General features: G+C 39.6%; 1 protein-coding gene across 2 annotated transcripts in view; it reads right to left on the bottom strand.

The window, feature by feature from the left end:
* The window catches only part of gnb1l (guanine nucleotide binding protein (G protein), beta polypeptide 1-like), a 32,851-nt gene that overhangs the window by 5,998 nt on the left and 11,777 nt on the right, over positions 1–15,076 (bottom strand). For both annotated transcript variants that reach the window (XM_030144566.1, XM_030144565.1), the window contains 4 exons: positions 14,443–14,568; positions 14,175–14,337; positions 11,016–11,108; positions 1,500–1,715 (listed from right to left, as the gene is read on the bottom strand). In XM_030144566.1, the coding sequence (XP_030000426.1) occupies positions 1,500–1,715; positions 11,016–11,108; positions 14,175–14,337; positions 14,443–14,568 (598 nt within the window). The remainder of the gene's footprint in view (positions 1–1,499; positions 1,716–11,015; positions 11,109–14,174; positions 14,338–14,442; positions 14,569–15,076) is intronic.

Genomic DNA, 15,076 nt, shown 5'->3' with positions numbered 1-15,076 from the left:
GGTTTTGATATTTTTATTACCTCTCACGGGTCGTCCGTCAGGACCCGGGGCCTGGGTCCGCCACCCGGCACGTCCCCCCGCCCCTTACTCCTGCCACACAAAAATACTTTTGTGGGAAGAACTGAGTATAGCTGTCTGGACGTCACACTGAGCTGCACTTCAGGATAATTTAAAAGCCCCTGTTGGATCTTTTCCCTCTCCTTGTGCTTTTTTCCTGTCATCTTCATCCTGGATTATATGCTGAATCAATATTTTGTTGCTGCAGCAAAATAAACCAAATAAACCACTCTCCTCCTGTTTTTGGTATTTTGAATCAAATTCTTCATAGTGTTTTTCTAGTCGCATTTTCACGGTGAAAAAAATGTAGACTTTGCAAATATTTCTAATTCAAGCATCCATTTGTAAAAAGCGTTGGAAAGAATAATACCCCTTCCCGGTGCAGGAGTGTACTGTATCAGACTCAGGTTCCCTTCAGCTCTGATTCATGGGGGTTGGATGAAATATGGGAGCATTCCCTTTTGCTCATGAAATCAAGAGAAATACAGCTCCAAATGAGGCGTTAAGTCTCTGAAGCGATGGCTTATGGTACAAAGCCTATGTGATCTCTTTTGGTGTGGCAGGAGATGCTTTGGAAAAGGCTTTAGAACAGAGTTGGACCACTTTCACATCATTTAAAAAAAATTATTTACATTTGTTTAGGTAAATTTACAGTAATAATTACTGGCTGTTACAAAGGACAGTACTGGTTAGTTAGTGTTATCTTGGTCTTATGTGCGACTATGTGTAAATGTGTACGTGGGTGGCTGGAGTCTGGAGTGACAGCCCGAGCCCGGCCCTTGGCCCCTGGCCCTGCCAACGCTGTGTAACCAGCAGCTGATTTATGGCCCCGAAGCCCCACTGTGCCTCTTCCTCTTTGGCCCCTGATGTTTTCCAAGAGAGCCTAGAGAAAGGCAACAGTACTCTCCTTCCATCTTCACTGCTACCTTTTTAAAATATTTTCAGGCATCAGACTTGTGCAACAGTTTGTTATTCATTTTAGCAGCTAAGGACCTTGAGTAAGGACACTGCAGTATTTCAAATGAATTACACAAGAGAACATGCTGTCATTGAGGCTCTGGATAAAAAACACAAATCTTCAAGTTTGACAATGACAAAAAAAGAAAAAATATTATGGATTACCATTTATGTGACAGTGTCATAAACTAAACACAATGCTAAATATAGATGTTAAATTGTTATTTGATTATGACTTAAGAATTAAGTGTGTATGACAGTTTTTTGCATTTGCACTGAAAAAATGAGGAAAATAATGATGTGACATTCATTCAAAGGCCATATTCTCTTATATTCTCATATTCTCTCTTCTGCAGCATCACAATGAGTCATTAGTAAAAATTATAATGACAAATTTTACTTATCATATAACTGCAGGTCCTGTCCTATTGCACTTAACTCTGTTGTAATTTTGACGAAGTTTCAATTAGATGTTCACTTCTTACCTGCAGGTTATTCTGCGTGTCCAGTATCCAGGAGGAGAGGTTCTTCTCAGATGAGCCTGATATGCCCTTCAGACGTTTGGTGTCAAAGGTCAGGCACATGACAGGCTCTGGGTGGGCTTTAACGTGGCTCAGCTTGGACCTCTGGATTACATCCCAGAGTAACAGGGAGCCGTCCTCGTATCCTGCCAGAAGGAGAGGTCCAGCACCTGAATCTGGCTGGAAGTGAAGGAGCGTGATAAGAGAAGGGAGGAGAAGGAAAGAAAGAACATCAAGTGTGAGGTAGGATGTGGGATGAAAGCTGTGCAGTAAAAAAACCACCACAGAAACCACTGTGTGATGCTGGAAGCTGAGTGGAGCAGAGGTTATCATCCTGGAAGCTCCCGCTGACACTCGGAGAGACGCTGTGGGCTCCATTCATCAGCCTGCTGCTCTATCTTTCCAGCACTCCATTACACTACTCCTCACTTTGCTCCTCATCCATATTACCGAACCACGGGCTACACTGCCGGCACTGATAAATACAGTCAGGTCAAACAAAACCGAGTATACTCTCATATTCCATCTCATTTAAGCTTTTAGCACCCCATCAATGTTATTTCCTTATCCTACACATGCTTTGGTAGCTTCTGTATGTGTTTTTCTTTCTTTTAAGAGACAATAACTATTCACACTCACATTAACTCAACCTCACGTATGCATAAAAAAAATCCACCATAGTCTTCTGTCATCCCTGTTTCACCACAGGACATTACAGATGCAGCCGCAATGTTTACAACTGGTGAATCCATCAGAGTAAATCTTTCAAATCACGAGAAATGAAATGAATCCAGGTGCTCAAACAGACATCAGACACAAAACCTGAACCTCCCTACCTCTGCTCGACATTTAAGAGAACTACACATGGAGTACAAACTGAGTTATGTGTATGTAATAAAGAGAAGAAAAATGTCAAGAGATAACCTCTCAGTTCCTGCTGCTGTTCCCTGAACAAGTTGTCACATCAGGCCTATCAGAGTGGAGCCGAACAGCGAATTTGTACAGCAACAAATGGTACAGTGATAAAAAACCGAAGGCTTCATAAATTTTTTACATCCGTGGAGGAAAGAAAGACAAAAAAAGAGAAAGGAAAGAATAAAGTGAAGTAGCGAGGGAAAACTGACACCATCACCCAGGTCTCTTAAAATCACCTATTCATACACAGAAGGTTATAAAAGACCACATACCTCATATACCATATGCTCAGGATACTTGGTAAGATATGATACGAAACAGGAAAAGCCTAAAATAAGTTATCACTATATATTTACAACACCAAAAATACAGGATACTCCATATATAGCTGTGAAAATGCATACTACTGCTGTTGTGCTATCATTACTTGCAATGGAATAATGCAGACAAAGCACTACTTTGATTATCCATCTCAAAACCAAACCATTATAATGTACATGGTTAAAAACACATGTAGGTAACCAGGGTAGTCATTGTTACATATATATATTTAAAGGCCACAGGTACACCTGTTCAACTGCATGTTAAAACAAGTACACTGTTGTCCAAAGAGTTGGAATTAAATATTTAGAGCCCGACCATTATGGGATTTTTGGGACCGATGCCGATACAATATTGCTGGGGGGTGGGGTGGGGGATAGCAGTCCGTGATTGTCAAAGTGAAACTGAACATGCTTAACTATTCCGCTAATTCTCCGGGCTGCACAGACACACAAGAGCAGAGCGACAGAATCTCCTGGCAGCAAAAAAGTTAATACATCAGTTACACATTGACTGATGTTGATTAATCGGTGATACTCTATAATCGGCCCTGGTCGGGCTCTAAAAATATATTTCAAGTATTTTATAGTAAAATATTTTTCTTCTCATGAAATGATTGTGACAATGACATTCATTCTTGATCGATAAAGTGCAACTGAAACTCAGGATGTAACAATTGCAGCTGGTTAAAGGTGATTGCGGATGTATAAAAAGGAATAAAAAGAGAACTGTGAAGTGTTATTCCAACTTTATGGGTAACAGTATGTGTAATAGGCCAAGTACATGGTAGTAACTCAGCCCATTTAGGCATGTAGACATGGTCAAAACCATCTGAAGTTCCAACCGAGCAACTAAATGGGGAAGAAAGATGATTTAGGTGACTTTCAACGTGGCATGGTTGGTGGTGTCAGACAGGTATGCAGAGGGGTATAACTGAACACACACTGAACCGTGAAGTAGAAGGGCTAAAGCAGTACAAGACCACACCACCCACTGACCAAAACTGAACAGGTCCATCTCTTTATGGCCAAAGTGTACCTGTCCTCTAATGGCTACTTCAAGCAGAAGAACACACCATGACACAAAACTCACATCATCACACACTGCATTCTTGAATATGGCAATGATGTTCACGGCATTCACATGGCCTCCAAAGTCACCAAATTTCAATCCAACAGAGAAGCTTTAGGATGTGGTGGAGCCGGAGATTTGCATCAGGATGAACAGCTGGTGAATCTGCAGCAACTCCTTGATACTGTCATGTCAATATGGACCAAAACCCCTTCAGGATGTTTCCAGAATTTTGTTGAATCCAACCCACTAAAATTAAGGCACTTCCAAAGGCAAAAGGGGATCTGAGCCAGGAATAGCCAGGTATACCTAATTAACTGGCCAGCGAATGCATATTTCTTCTTCTTATCATCATTATCATCATTATTATTATGAAAATTGTCATATAAAACTGTCAAATATATTGATATTTTCCTAATATTCTTCCAAAATAACATACCATTAATAAGGTAAGTTTAGAAACTTAACACTGACCGGTAAACATTTGTGAAGACTTCCAGTGCAAAACCCCACAGCAGATAACCATGCCTTTCCTTTAAAGTACCATCAGGCCCCCAGCAAAAGCACTGTGCCATGCAAAAGCAAGGAGGGAACGAAATTTTTTCCATATGTGCAAAGGAGGCCAAGACCGCCATTTTTTCATCCATCAAGTCCTCTTCTCACTCCTCACTATATATTTCTCTTCTTCCAGCTTTAAACAAATTATAGCCGCAGTCGTGTATCCCTTCCAAACACATCAGCGTGGACGAACACTAAGGGATTGTGAAAACAAATAATAACAAGTGAAAATCAGTGGCCGTGCTCGCTGGCAGGGCTTGGCCTAAGCGTTCCAGATCGGAGGCCCAGTGTTTCACTTAAGTGTAGGACCTCCTTGATTGATGATGTCACGGGTCAAAGGTTGGGGAACCCTGGGTAGACACCTAATTCATTATATCCTCCACAGGCCTTTCTACAAGAGGGCTCTCTCCTGGAGTGGGGCTGGAGCTTTGGGAGGAGATTCATCACCGCACAGCAGCTGGAAAGACAGATGGGTGGAAGGTGGGTGGAGAGGCAGGACCAGTGCAGAGAGCAACAACTCTAAGGCTGTTCAAGCATGGCAGCTACACAGGATCCAACCTGGCCATTTGGGAGGGGAACCTTAGGTTTGTTGTAACTGTTTTTCACATTTTTCATTACACAAATAAGGTCAAACTCCTTCAGACCTGTACAGGGTGCCTGGGCTTTATCCAAATAAGAACTTCAGACTTTTTCAAAACTGCTATTTTTTCCCCAAGACCTTGACTTTATGTCCTTTTATACTTGCGTGCCTAGTTTTTTGGTTGAGATTGTACCTGCTGTGTGTAGTAGAAAAGTTAATTTTAATAAACGTATGAATGAATGAATAAATGAATGAATGAATGCATAATTCGTGGTAAATTATGTTTTACTGGCAGAAAAGTTTTTAAAATGAATGAATGAGTTTTTTGAAATGAAAATCACAAAAGTGCATGGACATCACACAAGCAAGTTTCAGTAGAATCATTCCAGTACTAACCGGTTAATGAAATTAAATTAGTTCTTTTTTTAATATGCTTTCCTCATGTAAATCTTATCTTACAAGATTATGTGCCTTTGAGCATACTCTAAAATTCAACTGAGAGAAACTTCTTTCCATATGTTATTGAGACTTTGACACAAAATTCCAGACTTTTCAAGGTCTGGAAAACAGTGTTTAAAAATTCCATATTTTTTAAGACTTTCAAGACCCACACGAGCACCCTGCTGTAAGAGATATGGCATGTTGGTCATGTCATTTGAGTTCCATGATCTACACAGCCTTAGAAGTTAAACTGGCAGCTGAGACACGTCCAAGAGTAGCTCATTTCTGATCATCTATAATGAAAGCAATTAGTACAATACTGAAATACAGTAAACCCTGCGATGAACTGGGTGTACCCCACCTTGGCCCACTGGTAGCTAGGAGAGGCTCCGGCACCCCCACGACCCTCTCAAGGATGAAGTGTTTTGGAAAATGAATGAATGCATAAATAAAACACAGAACGAGTCACAGATCCAGATGCATTCCTAATGAAGCCATGGCATAAAAGCACAAATGCAGAATAAGACCTCAACTGCACAACAAATCTTTGAATTTATTTAAATGGATTAATGACAAACCTCCTAATGTAATTCATTGGTATCATCAGTCTCAAGTTAAAGGGACATGATAAGTTTTACTATGATCTAAGAAATTTGATCCAAAGATAATGGAGAAGAAGACTGTACACTCCAGTATGATTTTGGCCAAAAATAAAATCCCAATTTTTTCCTCTAAAAACTAGATTTTTGATTTCGATTTTTGGGTAAAACTACAAAAGACAACAGAAGTCGGCATGTCGTTTTTGTGAGCAGCCCACAATGCAAGGTACTGCTCCCTACCTCAAATCTGTGACGGCATCACGGAATCCCAAAAATTCCGTGATGGGCTCAACAGAAGTTATACCAATGTAAGTCAGTGACAGGCATCAGTCATGTGTGCGTGTGTGCGTGTGTGGACCACATAAGATGAGTGATCCCCATGTGGCTATATTTAAATTGGGGAATCCATGCTTGGAGGAGACCGACCCAGGACACACTGGAGGGATTATATCTCTGGGCTGGCCTGGGAACGCCTCAGGATTTCCCCGAAGCTGGTGGATGTGGTTGGGGAGAGGGCTGTCTGGGCTACTCTGCTGGGGCTGCTGCCCCCACGACCCAGACCCAGATCATAAGAAGACGGCACAGTATGGATCCATGCGTGGACAATGTAAGACAGTGTTTTTCAACCTTGGGGTCGGGACCCCACTTGGGGTCGCCTGGAATTCAAATGGGGTCGCCTGAAATTTCTAGTAATTGATAAAAATAAAAAACAAAACTTACTAATAAAAAATATATGGTGAGTTGTTAGAGACAATCACAATACATAAAAGACATGACAAACTGTGAAGATGAAACTGAAGCACTGTGGTACTGTTTATCTTTCAAATGTTCATTGTGGTCGGTTTCAGATGCTGCAGCTCTTTCATAATTCATAGTTTGAGTTATTGTTTGTTCAGTATTAATTTATAACCTTGTAAATACAAGCTGGACTGACTGTACATATATCACTACTGTGAGTCCATCACAGATTTAAGGTTTGTGGTCATTACACGGACTTCTGTGAAAGACCATTCTCACAGTAAAGAGGAGGAGCACCCAGAGGTGCGCAGCTCAGAGGAAGAGAAAGATGAAATCAATTTGACGATTTCCCTTTTTAAAAAATAATCCTAATTTAAAAAATCAGATTTCGATTTAAAATTGATTAATCACGCAGCCCAAGTCAGGGGAAATAAAATACCCTCAGTGCTGACACAACAAACTGTACAAAGAATGAGGATGAAGGTCAAAATTACAAAAATAGTCAAAAATGTTTACATAAGTGTAATATATATCATGCCAAGTGGTATTATAGCACTGTTGTACTGTTACTGTTGCAGAAAAAAAAAATATTATTTTGATTGCTACAGTTTATATTACTCCTTTAAGCATCAACTACTATTGGAACAGTATTATACCAGCTCAATTTAGAAAAAAACTATAATATTCATATATAGGGGGCATATTAGTATGTAATATAATTCATAAAATACACACACACACACAAATAACACACCGGATCTCTCATAACCTGTGGTCAAAACCTCAACGTCCATGATCCAAGATGTATCAAAATAGAATGAGACAGAAATATGTGGGAGGCATCTTCACTTTACTACACATGCAGCAAACACTTCCATGTCATTTCCGTATGTGGTGAACTTTACAAAACTCAGAGCAGCCAAAAGACCAACAGCTTGTTTGCTGATGTGGCCACCACAGGCCCCAGGAAGGCACGGCCTCCACATACGGAACCAATCGTTTCCTCGGTTTTTTGTCCTGGTCCACCATGATGTCATGGCTACAAGGCAGTAAGGTGATGAGCTGAGAGTGATGGATATCTGTATAGGAACATTTCCTTTTCCCCGCCAGCCTCTGTTCACATTAAAAGCCTTGCACATCATATATCACCACTGTCCCCCCTCTGGCCAAGCTTGCATCCCCACACAAGTCAAACCAACATATGGAGACACTTTCTTCCTTCGCTCCTGCTTGTATTGTTCATCACTTCACGATCATTCAGATTCAGAGGACTCGGTAAGGCCAGGCACCTTCTAGATGTAGCAGAGGGTTTGAAGTGAAGACTGGGTGGGACGCTGTTTAAGGGAAGCCCAATTGAGAGGAGCGTGCAATTTAACACTGCATTTAATCTTTTCCATAAACTCCAGCGGAGAGGGTTTAAAGGCTGGCAATAAATCTGTTGGTGAGTCTGTCTTGGAAATAATGGAGGATAATCATTTCTTGTCTCAAGGGTGGGGAAAAAGAGAGAGAGGAGGAAGACAGTGAGGAGATGATGGTGTCAGTGGCTTCTTTCTTCTGGCTCATGTGTTTGAGATTGACAGATAGGGGAGAGGTTGACTGTGTCAGCTGTTCCCTCCTGCTGTGTGAGGTTAAGGAAACAGTGGGTAGTGTATGAGCCCTCAAAAGTAAAAGACAAGATGAGCTATTATTTACTATGACTGACACCATCAGTGTATTTAAGACATCTGATCTGCTTGTTTGTCAGTGAATTTGAATGGGACATTGCAGTCAGTTCCCAAGTCAAAGTAAAACCTCATATACTGCATTCAAAATCTTACTTCAGTAAAAATAGGTAAGTACTATCAGCAAAATGTACTTGAAATATGATTAAAGTAAAAATGTGTCCAGTAAGTTGATCCATGTCAGTCTTATACGATTAAATAATTATATTATTGCATATGAATTTGAATGCAAGCGTGTGACTTTTGTTTTATCTTCTGATTGTGTTCTTAGATATTTGTTTTATTATTGTGTATCTGTTTTATAAGTTTTAGTAAATCTTATCTTGTTTTTTGGTTTGTTTGTTTTTTTACTAGTTTATCACATCTTGTATTTTTATGTATATCTTTGTGCAGCACTTTGGGTACTTTTTGTTGTTGTAAATATGCTATATTAATACACTTGACCTTGAAATGTGATGCTTTAGGATTCATTTTATAGCTACACTATGCATATCTTGCATTTTACTGCTGTAAATCATATTTAAAAATGATCTTATCTGAACTTCTTTAGATGCTGTAGCCTGGTTTAAAACAATGCATCACACTCAATAAGATCAGGAAATGTTTCTAGCTCCGTTGTACAATGAGGACCACATATCACCAAAAAGTCAGCTTTTCATGAGCTCAAAAACAGCCCTGGTCAGGTTTATGACAATGCATTTTCCAGATAATCCAAGAGGGAAGGACTTTATTTAGCTTAAGAGGGAGGAGAAAGTTCTCAACTTGGACAGAAACACTTTATCCTTCATTTTATCAGGAATATTTATTTGCCTTTGAGATGTAGTGGAGAGGAAGTTGCGTAAAATCAAAAAAAAAAACTACAAATTGTCTTGTGTTAATTACAATTGAGTAAAAGTACTTCACTGACATGCATATAGACACATGTGCACAGCCCGGCTTTTCGGTCTTTTTTCCCATTGCTCGGATCTCTACAGTCACTGTAACAGATGAACATGCCTCGACCTTGAAAGGAATCAGCCTGAAATGATTTAGAATCACCTGGGCCCTTCGCCTTTGAAGTCAGACATCTGCCTGTGCTGTATTACACTGATATTATATAATTTATAATGATATAATTGATCATTATGTTCCCTGGCACTCAACGCTACAACAGCACTGGTTCATAAATCAGATGATGAAAGGTGGGTGTAACACTGAAATCAAAGGAAAGGGAAGAAAAACACAAACACACACATTCAGCATCTTCTGTAACCTGTCTGCATGTCTGTGCAATGGAACAAACACAGTGTCATCTTTACAGCTTTTTACTCTGCTTAATAATTAAAACTGACGCATATAAAGATACCACCTGTTGCAACAGCAATAACAACTTAGAGAAGCTTTTTATGGCAAATTTATGTAAATATATTGCGTTTTTTTGCAGTTTGTCAGCAGAGGTCAAACATTACACTACTAGAATTAATGACCTTCATTGCATTTATGTAGTTATTTCATGAGCACTGTTTTGACTTAGCACTTTAAAAATCCAATCAATTATTATGATTATTATTATTATTACATGGAACATAATGAATCAATGGATGATTAGTTTTAATATAATAATAGTATAAATAAAATACAATATTTGATTATTGGAAGTGCAGGGAAGCGATGTATGTCACCAGCAGAATACTTTGTTCTGTGTTTGACATGATAAGCTATGCTCATTAATATTATTCAAACCATGCGATCTTGCATAAACCCAAACCCTCTCTGACCCTCTGCAGAGCCCCAAACCCAAAGAGTTAATAATAATTAAGCATGAAAATAATTACAGGGTCTTGTTAATGGCTGGAAAATAAAACTTTCGACAGAATTTACAAAACAGAAAGCAATCTGTTGCTGGGATCAGATTGAATGTACAGCTGCAGGCTGATATATGGCTGTGAACCCCCGGCCCTTCCAAACGCTCTAATTACAGTGTTGGGACTCGCTGCCAGCTGAGAAGAAACGCTTGGAAAAAATGGTCCAGGACGAGCTGATGGGCTGTAAATCATGTGCCACGTCTCACATATGCAATTTTTGTTGACTTTTCTATTATTGTACTTTTTTATGGGGTGCTAGCCAATCAGGTAAACAGGTAGGCACTGAAAACGTGTTATTTAAAATTAAGTAAAGACAAGGCAGAGGATGCGCTGCTGTAAATAATGACTGTCTATCTGAACCCACTGAACCTAGGGAGAAGGAGGTGGAACATATATGTGTGTGTGTGTATATGTATATACGTACGTGTATATACATAGTTTTAATTTGCTATTGTGAATATGGGTATAGGTATGTATACTTATATGGGTGGCTGTATGTATGTGTGTGTATATATTTGTGTGGTTAGACGTGTATGTGTGGGTTGGGTTTAGGGTAGGTGTTTTGTTACACTATGTAAATCTCTCTGAATTAAATAAAGGTCTTTTTTAAAAAAAAAAAAAAAAAAAGCAAGGAAAAAAAGGAGGGTATATGACTTGTTAAAGATGGTTTCAGAGATCTGCCTGGTTCGTACCTGCCACAGTTTGATGCACATGACCATTCCGAGCTTATCTTCTGGTACCAGGGTGCACACTGGAGTCTTACTGGGAAGCTCAAAAATCTTGATCTGGAGAGAAAATAAGATAATAACTTTTAAAAAGTCACTAGATAAAGCACTTCAGTACTTTCACTAGACAAGAAATTTTTATTTTTGACTCATACTGGGTTTCTGCCTATTACAGCAAGTTAAACTTAAAGCTTACAAATTATTAGACAACCTTTGTTTTCTTCAATTTCTTCTTCATTTTAATGCCTGGCACAACTAAAGGTACATTTGTTTGGACAAATATAATGAGAACAACCAAAATAGCTCATTACGAGTTTAATTTCAGAGCTGATATATTGCCATTTTCCATGTTTTCTTGATAATAACTAAACTCACTTCAGTTCTTACATCAATATCTACGGCATTGTACTGATAAAAACAGTGCTTTTAGGCATTCCATGTTTTCTTTTCTGTCTGTTTTAGTCACACGATACACACAGGAGTTAGTTCTTGATTGGATACCCATTGTTTTTGATGAGTTTTGGTGGTCTAATAATTTTTTTCACGACTGTATATGCTTATTACAGCTCAATTCACGTCCAGGCATTTTATAGCAGCTCCATGTTTTTGCTTGATATTTTCAACCAGGCACTAAATTCAAACCGTTTTTTTTTTTAACATTTTAATGCCTTAAGCTCAGATGATTTGTTTCAGCATATTTCAGATGTTCTGAGGACTTGTAGACATTCAACGACCACGGAGAGAGATGGGGAATGACAACAAACAGCAACAAACAGGACCGGCTGTGTCGATATGGAAATGCTGTAGATCATGGTTGGTGTTTAATCCCTGTTTTTGCCACATAGAAGGCGGCATTTATACACCGACTGTGATCTTTCATTAACCATATGACCCCAATCACAGCTGTGACAAACACTATCCAAGGTCAAAAAAATGGGCTGACTTTCATATAAATGTTTGATTGTTTGAAAGCATTTCCTCAATATATTCTGATGCATAATCGTCGTACATGTCCCTATTGTATACATACACAAATTGCAGTTGTACATTATGTCTACAAATTCTCTGCCAAGCCACGATTTGTTTGTCTTCTGAATGCAAATAACAAAGCTGCACCAGGAATTTGTCATTGTGGTTCAGGACCTCTGTAGCTCAGTGCGCCTGCAAACAGAAGTACAGTACCATCCATCAGTGCAAAAGCAGCCGCCACACCGTCTATAATAAATCCTATTAAAGGCCGACCTTGTGACATGAATAGTGTTTTCCTGCACACGTTGGCACTGATTCTGATAAAATACACAGCCTAATGAGGCCCGTGATAAAGTTAGTGCTTGTGTGTGTGTGCGCGACTCTATCTGCATCTCTACCAAAGCTCATTCCTTCGACTTCCTCCATGCTGATGATCCACATATTCATCCTCATTAGGCCTCAGATTAAACATCCCTTTAAGGGAGCGATCTGTATTTTAGCGCTGGGCCACATCTGTCCTGCATGTTTACCGCTGCTTCCCTGACAAAGAGGGCCTTTTAAGGACTTGTCTTTGCCCCAGGTGATGTGCTGTTCTTGTGTGGCATCTCGCTGCCCATAAATAAAACACCCACACTATTAATTAAATGTTTCTGCCGTGGCAGCAGTGTGCTGGCGGGAATCTCACTGTGAGCAGTAAACAGTAAAACCACCGAAAATAGTAAAGTAGGAAGTAGTTTTCAGCATTCTTGGTTACAAATCTAAATATTGGCGTACTTTTTATATTGCGTATCACATTAAATCATGCTCTGAGGCAAGTGCACGTGTATTGTTTTCTTGAGGGAAAGTATTCATGTGGGTGTTTTATCTGCAGATACACGATAAGCATCTGTCTCGGCCAGTTATGTCTGTGTAATGGGGTGGGGAGACAAAATGACAAAATCGGCTGTGGCCTGTTTTGGTCTACCTTTTATGGGTGTCTGTGTGTTTATGTCTGTCTGTGTCTGTTGGGACAATGGCATTATTGAGGTGCTGGGAGTCACAGGCGCCCTGATGCCTGGCCCGCTGGACTGGGGTTAGCAGAGGCACGTTTGAGCTGGATCAGGTGACCGCTCTGTCCCTTTCAAGTGTGGCTCCTCCACAGCGGACCAAGTAACTTGAATCTGAAGGCAATAAAAGATGGCTGAATCGCTGGCTGTGCTCTCTATCGAGCTTCACCGCACAGACACTGGCTATTCAAAAAAAAAAAAAAAAACACTACAGGCTTTTAGGTCTTGAGCATTCACTTTGATATGTAACTGTGCAGACATTTAATTCACTTAAAGTCTGTTTGTGTCTCAATGACGAAACAAGCAGCTTCACATTCTAAAAAGCACAATAAAACTTGCATGAGAGCAGTTACTGAGCCCAAATTAACAAACTTTTAACTGATGACAGGTGCTGAGTTGCTTCTGTTACATTGTACACTGGATGGAAAAATAAAAGAACTTTGATGTAGAAGGATAACGTTTAACAACTACGCGGTGGGACTAAATTTTCCACAAACCTGGGCTATCAAAAACCACAAATATGTGTGAATGCTGAAAGTCAATCCAGGAAACTGACAGCAGCATGTCTAGTCAGGTTCAAGCAGGTTGACATTTTTTTATACCCAAGTCTGAAAGCCAAACCAATTAACCTGCCCACCTTCCACAAGCAAAGAAGTTTAATGCTTCCTCTTGGTTTATACAGAGAAGGAAGTGGGACTTTTAACTAATACTCTTTAAGAGCAGAGAAGTGGTTTACTAGTAGTGAAAGAGTTAGAAAAACAAGAATCCTTATCCTGGGATTGAGCATCTTCTAGTACGTATCAAGTTTTGAGGGGTTTTATTAGACACATCTGAAGGTTTCAACAAGTCCAATGTAAAACTTCTGAAACATTTTAAACCCATTATGTGTGTAACTTAATATGTAATTCAGATATAGTTGTGCTGGGGCTGGACTTTGACTCCCAGTTGGAATAATGAGTGACGGCTTTTAACGGCAGATTTAGGTATTCCTGTATATTGAAGCTTCCTAATTTGAGCCTTCTCTTGCACAATGTTGAACAGATTTAGTGGATTTTAGACAGAAACACTAACACTTATAGGACGTTTAAAGCTCCCAGTTGTGAGATGTCACCTCTTCTGTTTGTTCTCCAGCGACGGCCAATAGGCAGGTCCCGGGGTTTGTCTCCAGCAAAGAGCCCTGACAGAATCCCACACTGCCAGTCCACAGAGAGTCCACCACTTTACTCCGGCCTTCGCCCAGATCCCAGAGACAGACCTGCATGTCCCTTCCCTGACTGCTCCCACAGCAGCAAGGAACACAAAATGGGGTCATCTCTGTTATTGTCAGTACATAAATTGGATGCTTATTTAGTTAAGAGCAAAGGTTCCCTCATACTGACCTGATGAGGTTATCTGCTGACTCCCGTGTACTGACCCATATCACTGAACTACCAGAATGACCCTCTATGATCCTCTCAGGCCTCCTAGTATTCAGGTTCCAGATATGGATGGCACCCTTCCCTGACCTGAATGCCAAGCATGTTTATTTAAAAACGTATAAAAAGTATAGATGCAACAATAAGTAAAGTCCACCATGCACAGACTTTAACCATTAATAATAAAAAAAAAAAGTCAGGTCAAGTGCACTCTACATAATAGTACACTGGAAAAAATCAAAATCTTACCAAGTGTATTTTTCTCATTTTTGTCAAAATATCTCATCACACTTAAAATAAGACATGATCACCTAAAGAGTAACTTTTCAGTGAGATATAAGAATTTATTTTAGACAATAGATCTCGAAAATCTTATTTGAAGAAATCTTACCAACATAATTTTCGCTTGTTCCATTGGCAAATTTTTGGCTGAATTAAGCAAAAAAAAAAAACTTTAATTAAGCAAAAAAAATCTGCAAATGGAACAAGTGAAAATTGTGACTTTTGCAGTGTAGATGTGTCATTTACATACAGGACACATACAGTTATCAGACACTTACAAATAATAGTTTCTGGGCAATTTTCAACCAAATTTAGG

The sequence above is a fragment of the Sphaeramia orbicularis genome, chromosome 9 (genome assembly GCF_902148855.1).
Source record: "Sphaeramia orbicularis chromosome 9, fSphaOr1.1, whole genome shotgun sequence".
Taxonomy (NCBI): domain Eukaryota; kingdom Metazoa; phylum Chordata; class Actinopteri; order Kurtiformes; family Apogonidae; genus Sphaeramia; species Sphaeramia orbicularis.
This window is presented reverse-complemented; position numbering and strand designations above follow the sequence as displayed.